Genomic DNA, 14,813 nt, shown 5'->3' with positions numbered 1-14,813 from the left:
CACAGGTTTTCAACCTTTTTGAGTCCATGGCTCCCTTGACCAACTACATTCTTTCTGTGGCTCCCCTGTGGCAAAAAGGTGCTCCAAGCCTCAGAAGCCCAGTTATGTCACCCCTTGCCTGCATAACTGGCAGCCCCTCACCCTCCCTTGTATAGTGATCCCTCAGCCTCCTCTCCTCTCCCTCTCCTTTGGAGTCTTCCAGGCAGCCACCGCCACCCTCACCCAACCCCCAAAAGAGGTGCCTCCTCATGCCGCCCCACAGGGGCCTGCAAAGAGGATGCCCCCAGCCTTAGCAGCCTGACGGAGACTGGCCCAAAGTGAACCTGAGGCCAGCACTTTACTCCCTTTGGGAGGCAGAAACTGGCGCTGATGGGCCTGCATGGAGGAAAGCTTTGGCACCAGACACTCAGCTCCCAGGCAGGCCTTGTACACAGCAAGCACAAGAAAGACCAGTACAGTGCCTGCCCGCCTGGCCTCCCACTTGTCTGTCCATTCCCAACAGCGAAGGCTGGCTGGCTAGGCTCCCCAACCCACTTGCTTACTCTGAGGCTGCCTCAGCTGCTGGCAACCAGCACCCCCTGGCCAGCCCCAGAGGCACCAACAAGTGTCTCCACCCCCATCGTTCAGCCCGGACACTGAGATCCAGCACTGAGGGCCTTCTGGTGGTTCCCTCATTGCGAGAAGTGAGGTTGCAGGGAACCAGGCAGAGGGCCTTCTTGGTAGTGGCGCCCGCCCTGTGGAATGCCCTCCCTTCAAATGTGAAGGAAATAAGCAGCTATCTTATCTTTAAAAGACATCTGAAGGCAGCCCTGTTTAGGGAAGTTTTTAATATTTAATGCTGTATTCTTTTTAACACTTGATTGGGAGCCGCCCAGAGTGGCTGGGGAAACTCAGCCAGATGGGTGGGGTATAAATAATAATAATAATAATAATAATAATAATAATAATAATAATAATAATTCTTCACATGGGGAGCATGAGGCTAGGGCTGCTGCAACAACAGCTGCACAAGCCTTTGGGAGGCAGAGACGCAAGAGGGCATCCAAGGAGGGAGGGAAGGGAAGGGAAGAGGGATGGATATCAACAGCTGCTAGCCATGACAGCTGTGCTCCACCTCCATGATCAGAAGCAGTAATGCTTCTGAATGCCTGTTGCTGGAAACTGTGGAGGGGAAGGAAAGAGAAACAGTGGAGGGGAAGGAAGGAGAGTCCACAACCTGCTAAGAGAGTCTCTTCTGCTATCGGACAGCTCTTACTGTCAGAAAGTTCTTCCTGACGTTTAGTAGGCATCTCCTTTCTTGTAACTTGAAGACACTGGTTCGAGTTTTAACCTCTGTGTCATGAGAGAGCAGCCCCCTCTTCTCAGAGCAGCTCCTTCCTCACCCACCATTGATATGCAGACCCAAATTAGTTTGCTTCAAGGGAATTCAGCCCTCTGTGGGATGGTGACTTGGGAGGGGAGCCACTGGCTGCCCAAACCTCCCGTACAGGTTTGTTGTGGAGATAAAATGAAGAGGAGGAGAACCATATAGGTCACTGTGAGCTCCTTGGAAGAAAGGGAGTATGTAAATGTAATCAAAATTATTATTATTATTATTATTATTATTATTATTATTATTATTATTTTATTAACACAGGGAGTGGGAAAATCACATATGTCATCCTGAGCTCCTTAGAAGAAGAGGAGATTACAATGTCATTTTAAAATAATACAATTCCCCCCCCCCCCGCTGAATCTGGAGCATGGATAACCTAGAAATATAAATGGGGATGAAGTTTTTTTGGCTTTATTTAAAAGTTAGTTTGCTTAAATCCTCAAGGCATTTGGTTATGCAATGTCAGCAGAATCCTTCCTTCAAAATAAGGGCTGCTAAATCTGTTCGACAGAAGTTGCTTCCCTTTCGTCTATGAAAACTCCTCTCTCTCTCTCTCTCTCTCCAACCCTTGTGCTAAAGATAAATCCTTTGTTGATTGTTAGATGTTAGTTGCAAACATTTAATCAGAAGGGCATCCATTATCTCTGCCGCTATAAGTTGACCCTTGTGGTTTCCAGCTCCAGCTTCCTGGAGAATGGGGCAGACATTTAACTCAAGACAAAGGCAATGTTCCCTCTTAGACCACTTTCCCAAGAACAGTGTATTCATAAGCCACATCAGGTTCTTACGCACAAAGTGGAAGGATGTAATTTATTTGGTCAATAAAACTAGTCTTACCAGACCATTGATGGCTTAAAAAAAACAAAAACTTCACATTTTGCACTGAAAACAAGCACATACCTACGTAGACTTAAATAAGTAAAACAAATCAGGCAGAATCTGGGGAAAACAGACCACAGATACCAAAATACTATCATGGGGTTTGCTAAGAGGTTTTAGTGAACAGGAGTATCACAGTAGCCTGGTTTGCACATAGCACTAAACTATGGTTTATAAAACATGGTTTAGGTTGCTCGCCCAAGGCAGGCCCAGAAGTTTAACTATGGTTTACTAACCAACCACACTCATGGTTTGTGGTTAGTTAGCCTTGCTGTTAACCAGAACTTAGTGTTGCACGTGAATCCAAATGTTGAGCTGTATTCAGTGTTAGTTCTGCTCAGAGTAAACCCACTGAAAAGAGTGGACATGACTAACATAGACACATTGATTTCAATGTTCTGCTTGGTAGAACTTATGTAGCCTAAGCTTTGGAAAAAGCATCCGAAGAGTGTTCCGAATAACTCAAGACTGTGCTTCCATACCATGTGGATTTACTCTTAGAAGCATCAGTTGCACTTTAGAATGAGAAACTTCAATCTTCTCTCATTGCACTGACATCAGTATAAAAACAGGTCTTCATTTCTTCTACATTCATCTGTCTTTTATACAAGAAATGAGTCAAACTTTCCTGACATTCAAATTACTCTGAATCAGCCAGACTTTAATGAAGCCGTTACATGTCGATTTTTGATTTCCAGATAGGAAAAATTTAAGGGAAGCTCCAATGCAAGCAAATGTTTGACTTTGGGGTCTGCTCATACCTTGTTAAAGACAGGCTCTTGCCATATAATCCTGCCCACTACTCACTGCATTCAACACTGGAGGCTATGATATGCAACCCACCGCTATGCACAATAGGCTGGGGAATGAGATGGGGCTTTCTTCCAATGTCCTACTCAGGTTGTGCAATCCCCTCCCTCAGGGGAGCCTCAGTTCTGCAAGATGGTCACAGTTGGCCGCTGGGATGCTGGACTAGATAGGTCTTTGTTCTGATCAAGTGCAGTTCTTCTGGTGTTCTCAAGCAGGGTGGGGAGAATCTTTTTCAGACTGAGAGCTGCCCATTCACAACTGGGCAACCTTCCAGAGGCAAGGAAACAGTGGTCAGTGCACCGAGGGGCAAGAAAGGTTGGACAATGAATGTAAATAATTGCATTTATATGGTAGGGCGGATGCTTTTGAATTATGGTGCTGGAGGAGACTCTTGAGAGTCCCATGGACTGCAAGAAGATCAAACCTATCCATTCTTAAGGAAATCAGCCCTGAGTCCTCACTGAAGGACAGATCCTGAAGCTGAGGCTCCAATACTTTGGCCACCTCATGAGAAGAGAAGACTCTCTGGGAAAGACCCTGATGTTGGGAAAGATTGAGGGCACAAGGAGAAGGGGACGACAGAGGACGAGATGGTTGGACGGTGCTCTCAAAGCTACCAGCATGAGTTTGACCAAACTGCGGGAGGCAGTGGAAGACAGGAGTGCCTGGCGTGCTCTGGTCCAGGGGGTCACGAAGAGTCGGACACGACTAAACAACAACAAATTCTAGATATTCTCACACACAGCCCTCTCTATCTTCCATCCAGGAAAGCAAGAGGAATGATAAGAGTTCCAAGGATGCATCCCAGCCAAGCAAAAACACTTGAAGGTTCAAAGCAGGGCTGGTGAGGGTGTGGCCTGGGAGAGGGGGTGTGGCCTTGGTAAGGTCCCAAGGGCTGTTCTGTACCACTGAGCATGCTTTAGATTTTGCATTATCTCTTTGTCTCCAGTAGGCCAAATTATCACTTCTCCCAGTTGTTTCCCCAGACTTTTCAGACAGTGTCAAGCAAACAAGTCTATTCTCCTTTCTCTCGTCCCTTCCACACACACAGTTTGACACAGGTCTCTCCCTAACATTTTCTTCAAGAGCCACCAGGAAGCTCCCCCAGCTGTCACCCTTGCTTAGCAAGCCAATACAAATGGTTCTAATTATGCTAGGAGCTAACAGTGGCGTAGCGTGGGGGGTGCAGAGGGGGCCGGCTGCACCGGGCGCAACATCTGGGGGTTAGGGTTAGGGGGCCAAATCCACGGGTTAGAGGGCGCAAATCCACGGGTTAGGGGGCGCAAATCCACGGGTTAGGGGGCGCAAATTACTTGCCTTGCCCCGGGTGCTGACAACCCACGCTACGCCACTGGGAGCTAATCACCACCACCTTGTCTTCTTCAAGTGAGCATTTCTCTGCGGGCATTTGGAGTTAACTGCACTTCCATTTCAAGTAATCAGGGCATGTTCTCATACCAGGAGAACATTCAGCCAACATGGGGGGGGGGAGGGAATGTCGCTGATTTCCCTCTTCCTCTTGATTGGGTTTTTAAAAATCTGAGCGGATATTTAGAGTCATTGTATATAACTTGATCAGGCCACAGCTGGAAATTTAGAAGTGCACTCTCAGCCTTCTACATGCTCCCAGCAAAGGGGGGGGGGAATCAACCTCAGTTTTGCAAGATGGCCACAAATGGAGATTTTCTTCATATTAAAAAGGGGTTCAAACCATTTATAAAATCAGGTTTTATCCAAAAGATTTAGGGGTGGGTGACCTTTCACAGGGTTATCTGGTCTTGCAACTTTACTGCCCCTTTTATCGTATCATTGAACCTCAATGGGATGTATTAATTGGATGTATCCCATTGAGGATTACACAAAAGAGGAATTAGAGAAATTCATGGAGAAGGCTATCAATGGCCTTACCAACTCACCATGATGCCTACACTCTGGCTCCACAGTCAGAGGCAGTAGTGCTTCTGAATACCAGTTGCTCAAAACCACAGGAGGGGAGAGTGATGTTGTGCTCAGGTCGTGCTTTTGGGCTTCCCACAGGCATCTGCTTGCCCACCGCGAGTACAGGATGCTGGACTGGAGGGACCATTGCCCTGATCCAGCAAGCTCTTCTCCAATAATAGTCGAACTCAAAATAAAACCATTGACATCGATGAGCTGAACTATCTCATGTTTACTGCAATAGGCCTACTTTGGGCATTACCCATTGCTTCCTATTACTTGGTGCCATGCAAAATGTCTCGGGTTCACAGAATTGTAGAGTTGGAAGGGACAACAAGGGTCATCAAGTCCAGCCTCCTGGAATGCAGGAATCTTTTGCCCAACATGGGGCTAAAACCCATGGCCCTGAGATACTCTAGCTCCAGTTTTTATACATACATACATACATACATACATACATACATACATACATACATATATGGATGCGGGTGGTGCTGTGGGCTAAACCACAGACCCTAGGGCTTGCCAATCAGAAGGTCGGCGGTTCGAATCCCCGTGACGGGGTGAACTCCTCTTGCTCCGTCCCTGCTCCTGCCAACCTAGCAGTTCGAAAGCACATCAAAGTGCAAGTAGATAAATAGGTACCACTCCGGCAGGAAGGTAAATGGCATTTCCATGCGCTGCTCTGGTTCACCAGAAAGTGGCTTAGTCATGCTGGCCACATGACCCGGAAGCTGTATGCCGGCTCCCTCGGCCAGTAAAGCGAGATGAGCGCTGCAACCCCAGAGTCGGTCACGACTGGACCTAATGGTCAGGGGTCCCTTTGCCACACACACACACAAATCATGATGAGAGGAAGGGAGAGACCTCTTAGAGAGCTCTTACCAATCAGAGCTCACAACACTAGGCTAGACTGGCAAGCAGCCTGACTTGAGAAAAGGCACATTCCTATGTTCCAGTGTCTTGCCAAGTAAATTATGAGTATAGCTATCTGGAGAGCTGTGGATAGATTTTGGCTGGCTAAGCTGATGGCTATTCATGGGCTTATAAAAAAGCGAGCTAGAATCAGGGGTAGGCAGGCAGTGGCCCTCCAGATGTCGCTGGACTCCAGTTCCCATCAACCCAGCCAGCATGGCTAATGGCCAGGGGTGACAGGGGCTGTAGTCCATCAACATCTGGAAGGTCACAGGCTCACTAGCCTGAGCCAAATGGTCCTTAATGGCTTGGAATATCTCTCCAAAGTTTGTAATGGAATACTTCAGTGTATTGGGAGTGGGCAGGGACAGAAAGACAGTGAAGGAGGGATGTTTGAAGTCTGGATGTGGGCAGAGACTATGGGAGAGAGCTGTGAAGCATCTTTAAGGTTGAGTGGCTCTCTTCTGGAATCTAAGCAGAGCCTTGCACATCAGGCTAATGTAACACCAGTGCACTGATTCCAGCAGTTATCATCCGGACACTTCCAGAAAGACAACAAGTGAAGCTTGAAGGCAGCGATCTTCCCCTTGTCATTTGTAACCAGAACCTTGTATTCCGAGGTACACTGCCCTTGAATATGGATGTTCTACTAAGGGATTCAGGGTGTGGGGATCTAACCTGGTGCAGGATTGGCTATTGTGCTCCTTGCTCTCAGACTATCACTGTGCTCCAAAGTGCTCTTGGTATATATTTGCAAAATAAAGTAAATGTAACAAAGGCACCATAGGCTTGGAGGGCTTTCTGGTCCAAAGGAAACCAACAGTGCAATCCTATGTCTAAGAAGGATTACTTAAATACGTTCAGGATCTCAGCCTTGATCCTTTACCATTGCCCTTATTTTCCCCAACATGCAAAGTATTGCAGTTACAGATAGGTAGCCGTGTTGGTCTGCCATAGTCAAAATAAAAAATTCCTTCCAGTAGCACCTTAAAGACCAACTAAGTTAGTTCTTGGTATGAGCTTTTCGTGCATGCACACGAAAGCTCATACCAAGAACTAACTTAGTTGGTCTTTAAGGTGCTACTGGAAGGAATTTTTTATTTTAAAGTATTGCAGGGTATTCATCATATAATTAAAATGACTGCAGAGCACGAAGAGATTCCCTCTCTTTCCCTAATGAATGAGCAACTGCAGCCTGACTTCACTCTTAGAATAAAGAAGCTGAGTTTCCAAACAGGAAAATGGCAAGTCTCAAATGCATTTAAGTGAAGGAACATAAAGTACTGCATTCCACAGCCACTGCACCCTTTTTTTTAAAAAAAAAGTCCATAAAAATACACCATACTAGACACTTTCACAAAATTAAGAGGGGAGGAAGAGGGGTGGGGAGAGAAGGCAAATAAAAAACCAAAATCTTACAATTCAATTCAACTGGACTTACTCCCTGATCATTATATACTCAGAAATAGCCACCATGATGTTCTCCAGATGTTGCTAGACTGGGATTTGCCCACCAGCCCTGGCCAGCATGGCCAATGGTCAGGGCTGATAGGAGATGTAAGCATCTGGAGGTACCACATTGACCACCCCAGTAGATAGGACTCTGGTCCTGTAGAATTGTAGAGTTGGAAGGGGCCCCCAGAAAAAGAGTCCACCACCTTTGGAGGTGGTCCACTCCAGTGCTTTTCCTCTCGGGGTATGCAAGGGTACTCAGTACCAGTACTTTTTTCCAGATGTTAAAAGTGTGGCACTTACTGCAACAACTTCATGGTGAGAACCAGCACCTTTTCCTTCTTCCTTTTTTCTTTTTTTTTTTTTAAAGTGCTGGTCCATTCCACTGCCAAACAGCAATTACTGCCAGAAAATGTTTCCTAAAGTTTAGTCAGAAACTTTCTTATCTGAATCCATTGATTCAGATCCTAGACTCTGGAGCAGCAGAAAATAAGCTTTGCTCCATCTTCCGTGTGTGGCAGCCCTTCAGATAGTTGAATATGGGTATCATATCGCCTATCCGTCTTCTCCAGGCTAAACATACCCAATTCATTCAACCATTCCTCATAAGTCTTGGTTTCCAGATCATCTTGGTCACCCTCCTCCACACACATTCCAGCTTGTTGATATCCTTCTTAAACAATAGTGCCCTGATTTGGTTACAGTTCTCCAGGTGTGATCTGACCAAGGCAGAATCCAGCAGTGCAATACATGTTTACACGGTTGTTGGTCCCACTGAATTCAGGGGATTACTGATAGGTGAATGGATAAAGGGCTGCAAGCTTAGGATATCTAAATCTATCCCAAGTGAAGAGGAGGAGATGCATATCATACAAAATGTTTAATATATGTTCCACAAGTACATTTCCACAAACCCATACAATTCCCAGCTGTCACTAGAAAGAGTGGGCCTGCATTTTCTCCATCTCTTGGCATAAGTCCAGTGGCAACTTGGCTTTATTGCATTTTCCCTTTGCCTCTTCTCTCCACCTCAGAAGAGAAACTTGTAAGTGATCATCGGTGCTGGAGTCACATCCATGTAACTGCTAGATTTTATATTTTCAACGGAGGGCTGGGGACCACCATTAGTGCTATTTCTTGTCCTAGAAGTGTTTAGTTCATCCTGACATCATTTTTACCGCCTAGCAGAAGCTCATCTAATAAAACAGCAAAAAGCTTTGTGAGGCACCTCAAAGATTAACAATAAATAGCACTCATATCATACTATTAAGAAGTTGTCAACAACTTTCCCAGAATGATCTCACTACTCACCTGATTATTGCAAGGTATTGGAAGACTCTAAATGTAGACCTGTTTGAGACCTGGATCTCACAACTAAATACAAATGGACAAAGTGACAGCCCAGGTCCAAGAGAGTTGAACAGACAAGAAAAACACTACTCTTCAATCAACCTGGCATAGTTTTATGATATATGCAACATCAAAAAGCCTCCAGTGACACATGGCAACTTGTGGAGTTACCGTATTTTTTGCTCTATAAGACTCACCTTTTCCCTCCTAAAAAGTAAGGGGAAATGTGTGTGCGTCTTATGGAGCGAATGCAGGCTATCCCAGAAGCCAGAACAGCAAGAGGGATTGCTGCTTTCACTGCGCAGCGATCCCTCTTGCTGTTCTGGCTTCTGAGATTCAGAATTTTTTTTCTTGTTTTCCTCCTCCAGAAACTAGGTGCGTCTTGTAGTCTGGTACATCTTATAGAGTGAAAAATACGGTATATATTTGTTTAAAAAACTGAAATGGCCTAAATGAAATCAAACAGGAATTTCCTGCTTCTGCTGGGGGTAGGTTTCTTGACTGTTGATTGCTCTTTGTATAAATAAGCAAAAACAATGGAAAAATCTACTTTTAAGATTAACATATTTATTATGGGCAGAAGCTTTTCTTGGTCTTCTAAACAGGGATGAAGAACCTTCAGCCTGCTGGTCAGTCTTGGCCCTGAAGGCTCCCCCCCAAAAAAACCACATGTCCATCTGTCAATCAGTTGGCATTACTGGGTGACATCAGCTGATGAGCAAGGTGGTGCAGTTCAATTCTACTGGGTGATGCGATGCCAGCAAGTATACTGTGGAGGATGTGCTGGCAAAGCAGACCCCTCCCCCACCCCAACGTTTTCTTTATTAAAAACGTCCTGATGTCATCACAACATCAGGTGAGTGACCCTGTACATCTGTCAAAGTCAGCTCATGGGTGGGGTCGGGGAGATAAAGATCTGAGCCACTAGGCCAAACATATTTCCCACCACTTGTCAAGAAAGCCTACCCCATAAGAGGCATGAAGGCACGCAGGCTATAAATCAGTCTTTCAATGTATGTAGGAGGTGCACACCCAATGTGTTTCTTGGGCTCATGATTCCAGTTCAAAAATGGACCAATGGTGCAGTTAGGCAATTTAGATGGCAGTATGCATTACTTCAAAATTTGTTACTCCTCATTCTATTGACTGGGGTCCTGGTCTTCTGTCCCCAAAGCCATACTCTGATGGTCTCACTGCTGAACTTGCCACTTCCCTATTGCAACAATGGGGGGGGGGTGATTTGCATAGGAGAAACAGCAGACAGGTGTGTGAGCTTGACCCTTCATTGTTCTCCCCCATCAACTCCTATTCAACCATGTCTCCCTACCCACAACTCAATGTGGCAAGAAGGAATCTGAGAATGTAATAACTGAGATGCAGATAGATGGAGGGAAATGGCCAGCAGGGGGAGGGTTAAGCATGCCGTCTGGCTCTGCAAATTCTCCCCTTTGCTGCTTTGAAAGGGATAACAAGTTTATTTCATAAGTTTATTATTCTAGCCAGAGGCCATGACAAACATGTATTAAGCAATAGTACCAACAACATAATACAATACATGCATAATATAACAATCTGCAAATACTTTGCCAAGTTCCTGGGCATTAAAACAGTTTCCCTTTGTGCATCTCTTACAACTCAAATTCTAGCATTATTTCACCTTTTTAAAATCCAATTTGCCAACATCCATTATGTAAGAAAGAGAAGTTACCACAGACACCAACAAACTCAAATCCAGTGCGATTTCAGATTAAACCTCTGAATCATCAAAACAATTTATCGTTATTATAGCTGACTCCTTTTTCCAGATTTGTGTGTGTGTGTGTGTGTGTGTGTGTGTGTGCTCAGCCAGTGCATAGAGGGCCACCTATGTGTTATGAAAATACGATTTTTACTTAAAAGAAACCAAACCATTTGTGCCAGAGTGTGCCTGATTGCTTGTGCTTTGTTTCAGAAAGGAATCTCTTGGGTCTCTAGATAAGGGGCAGGCTAACAGATAGAGTGAGGTCTTCCACCTGAGGTTGACCACAAATACAAAGTCTGTCTGCATATGGGACCTTGCTGAAACAGCCATCCAAGACTGCAGTGGGCATCACTTGGAAACAGAGCTCAATAAAGGCATTTCTTATGGAAACTGGTGAGATAACTAACTCTACAATGCTCTGCTTTGAAAGGGAGAAGAAGCAGTCCAAATTTTCCCTGAACACTCAGTCTGATCCCCCTGTAGCAAAAATTAGTTGCTTCTTGGAGATCCACAGAACACTTCTTTGCAAGATAAATATTATCTTTGTAGGGAAATAATGTGCCATATTGCAGAACAGACCCCCATTAGCAATAGATTGCATGTCTAATGGTTATGACAACCACACATTTCACCAGAGGGCAATCACTCTGTTATTGCTGTTTGTTTTAACTGACACTTTCTCTGAAACTCATTTGCAGCTAAGCAACTGTAAGCTCACAGCTTGGTTATAACTTTGTAGGAACCTTAATAAATCATGGCAAATTGGGCAGGTGGGAGGGGAGAGGAAGGAAGTTTAAAATCAACAGCGATCCATATCCAAAACTCCACAAACCATTTTCAAATAAAATAAGGAACGTTTATCACAAACACACCCTCTCCCTCTTCAAAGGTTTATTTACATTCACTCAGACTGAGTGTCATCAACCATGCATGTCTTTTCCTATTTACACATGGCCAAGCATGCATGTCTTAAATGAATATGAACCACATTTGTCTTAAGCACAAGGGAAATTTTAGACACATGCAGCTCTCCAGTTCGAAATCCAAGACCATAGACACAAGGGAAATTTCAGAAATTTGAATTGTCGAAATACAAATCTATGACCCTAGACACAAAGGTAATTTCAGGTAGGTGCAATTCTCCAAAGCAATAATCATCTATGACTCCCAAAGCCACCATCTTACAAAAATGCCCATCACCACAAGAGCCAACCCGTCTCCCACCCCTGAGAGCTGTTGCCATACCATTGATTCATCCTTTCCTCTAGACTGCAATAGCAGCTACCAGACATTAAAAATTTGCCTTGGGACTTGTCCCCCCACTACACCAGCTCTCTGAAGGAACTTACAACCCAATGGGATGTTTGACTGGGTGTAGAGAGAGTTTGCAGTGTCCAGAGCAAGAAAACAGATGACAGGTGGCAACAGGAGCGTCAAAGGTTTGGGCAACAAAGCAGACAACTTGGACAAAGTCTCATGGGATGCACCCATCCAACTAACATAGAAGGACCACAGCTCAATAGTAGAGCAGCTCCTTTGCACACAAAAGGTCTCTGACACAATCCCCTGCTTGAAACCCTGGGGAGCCACTGTGTAGAGAAGACTGAGCAAGGAGGACCAATGGTCTGACACAGCATAATGCAGTTTCCCATGTCCTTTTCCTACAGGAAAATAAGAGTGGCTGGTTGTTTTTTGGAGAGCACTTTCACAGCAAGGTAGCAAAGGGAGTAAGATACAGAGGAAGTAAAAGGGAAGGGTGGTTTGGTGAGGAAAGCATTGGCATCCCGTTTAGCAAGCATGGAAGGCTTGTGGAGAATGGGACACAGTGGGAAGAACCGCCCTTTGGAATATAGCCAATGTCAGTTCTACTCAGAGAAGGCCCATTGAAATTAATGGATGTGCCTAGGTGATGCCCATTAACTTCATTGGGTCTACTCTGAGTAGAACTTAGCTGGATATGCTCCTTTGTAATCCACCTTTGAGTCTGCTTGCAGTTGATCACAGGAAGGTGTCTTGTACCAATTCCACCTAGTCTAGCAGTGTCTTTCCAGGGACACTCCCAGTCCTACCTGAAGGTGCTAGGGATTTGACCTGAACCTTCTGCATACATGGTGGATGTTCTTCTAAGGAGCTACAGCCCTTCTCCAAAACATAAGAGGCTGCCTTTGACAGCTCCTCTCCAGAGCTTCAGCCAGGGAAAATTCTCAACTCTACCTGGAGATTTCTAAGCACAAAGCAGATTATTCACCACTGAGCTCTGGCCCTTCCCTCAATGTGGGATATATAATCCAAAAAAGAACTGGCACCCCAAAACACAAAAGTGAGCATTTTTACATTTCAGTTTAACCAGGCACTCCTATGCATGTTTAGTCAGAAGTTCCACTAAGTTCAAGGGGACTTACTTTACACGATCAGTAATGTCTATATTAGCAGGAATGTAATTCAGATCAGAAATTAATCTGTCTTGGGATCTTACTTTCAAAGCAAAAAAATAAAATAAATACAAACAAAAAACGCAAACACGCTCCTGCGAGTAAATGGCATACAAGTCTCCCAAATGTGTGTTAAGTATGTGCTAAAGCCTTCTTTGACGAGGGAGAACGGAGGGGGCTCTTAAATCTCGAAAGGGAGCAGTTCCGGCGGGCGCCTTTACAGCACACTGGATAGAGGAAGGGAGAAAGAAACCGGAGGGCCAGCCAGAAGGCATCCGATCCCCACCGCCACCATGCGAACAACGACGACTGAGGAAGGTTTGGGGAGAGCGGCTTCCACAGGATCAGCACCATGGAGAGAGCTCACTGAGGGCATGAAGTAGTAACAGGAGTCCGGAGCCGCTCAGAGTACAACCAGCGAAACGGCTGCGCGTAAAAGCGGAACGCAGCGATAAGCACCTTGGAGAGCACTCCAGGCGCCCTCTTACCAGCTGCCGCTATTTTGTCGCCTTTTGACCCAGCAACGTCCAACCAAAAGCATCGTCCTTTCGACCCCAGCACTCTTGAAACGCTTCTGTGCCCATCGTGAGGTTTCCCTGTGCCCTTGGTCCGTCCTCCTCCCGCTCTGCGCTCTTACCTGTCGTCGTTTTGAAAGCTCTGATCCCCCAGGAGCAGGTCCCGGAACCGGTAGCGAGGCGGCAAGGGAAGCACCTCGGAGTCCAGCTCGTTCATCGTCAAGGAGGAGATGTCCAGGATGACCCCGCTCTTCTGCTTGTTGGCGCCAGCCGTGCCGGTGCCGCCGCTTCGGTAGCCGCCAGTTGACGACTTCAGCCTGCGAGGAATAGAGGGGCGAAGAAGATGAGAAGATGGAGCAAGGCTAGAGACTGTGCTCTCCTTTCCTACCCGCTGGACGGAAGCCTTGGCGGAGGAGGAAGGCGACTGCCCGCCGTTCAAAGACCTCCTCTGCAAAACTGGCTCCGGAGGCGCGTTCCCCGCGGATCTAACTTAGATTTCCTTTGGGGGTTGTGTGGAGTTGATTCCCTGGACTGCAAATGAGACACCGCTCTCTCTCTAACTGGGACACTCCAGCCCCCCAAATAAACATGATCTCCCAAGCCCCATCCGGCTTCGCATCCTTCAACCTCCCCTTTTGATAAAAGGAAAAACACGCTCTCGTTCTTTTAAAGGACCCTCACCAGCTTCCTTGAAGCACAGAGGGGTATAGGCACAGTTTCTGTGCCTTCCTTCCAGATTGACAGGCAATATCGAAGTAGGAGAGGAATTTGGGGGGAAGAGGGAAGAGTTATGAGGCACCCGGAGACAAAGCACAGCTCTGACTGACCGTCCTGCCAGCAACGAAGAGGGAAGGCGAGGAGAGATCTTGAATCTGGACGTGTGGAGTGTCCACAGAGACACACTAACAAGGCAAACATCTGGATCAGCAAAATGGGGGGAGGGAAGAGAAGAGATTTCAGCAAAAGTCAAGGAGAGGTACTGGATTGGAGCCAACTAATTTCTATTCTGAGTAGACCCAGCTAAAATCAATGACCTGAAGTTTGGGAGGTAGTGTGGGGGGGTAGTGTTGAGTGTCAGAGTATTACCCAGGAGACCAGGGTTCAAAGCCCCCACTCAGCTATGAAGCTCACTGGAGTACTCTGGGCCAGTCACTGCCTCACAGTCTAACCTTCCTCATAGGGTTGTTGTGGGATTAAATGAGATGGGGGAGAACCATGTATGCCATTTGGAGAAAAAGGTGTGAGATAAATGCAGTAAATAAATTTCAGTGGATATGCTCAAAGTAGAACTAACACTGGATACAACCAGTGGCGTAGCGTGGGGGTGCAGGGGGGCCGGCCGCACCGGGCGCAACATCTGGGGGGGCGCGCTCACACTCCAGCTCTCTGCCCCTACCTGGTTAGGG

The 14,813-nt window shown here is 46.1% G+C and overlaps 1 protein-coding gene and 1 long non-coding RNA gene across 3 annotated transcripts in view; one reads left to right on the top strand and one right to left on the bottom strand.

The window, feature by feature from the left end:
- LOC309524425 overlaps window positions 1–14,813 on the top strand; it is a 275,240-nt gene that overhangs the window by 27,880 nt on the left and 232,547 nt on the right. The window lies entirely within an intron of this gene.
- The window catches only part of KCNT1 (potassium sodium-activated channel subfamily T member 1), a 206,176-nt gene that overhangs the window by 155,601 nt on the left and 35,762 nt on the right, over window positions 1–14,813 (bottom strand). For both annotated transcript variants that reach the window (XM_082208802.1, XM_082208806.1), the window contains one exon: window positions 13,530–13,724. In XM_082208802.1, coding sequence (XP_082064928.1) covers window positions 13,530–13,724 — 195 coding nt within the window. The remainder of the gene's footprint in view (window positions 1–13,529; window positions 13,725–14,813) is intronic.

Source organism: Podarcis vaucheri (assembly GCF_965113315.1).
Source record: "Podarcis vaucheri genome assembly, chromosome: Z".
Classification (NCBI taxonomy): domain Eukaryota; kingdom Metazoa; phylum Chordata; class Lepidosauria; order Squamata; family Lacertidae; genus Podarcis; species Podarcis vaucheri.
Note: the sequence above shows the minus strand (reverse complement) of the source record. Positions and strands in the feature narration are given on the sequence as shown.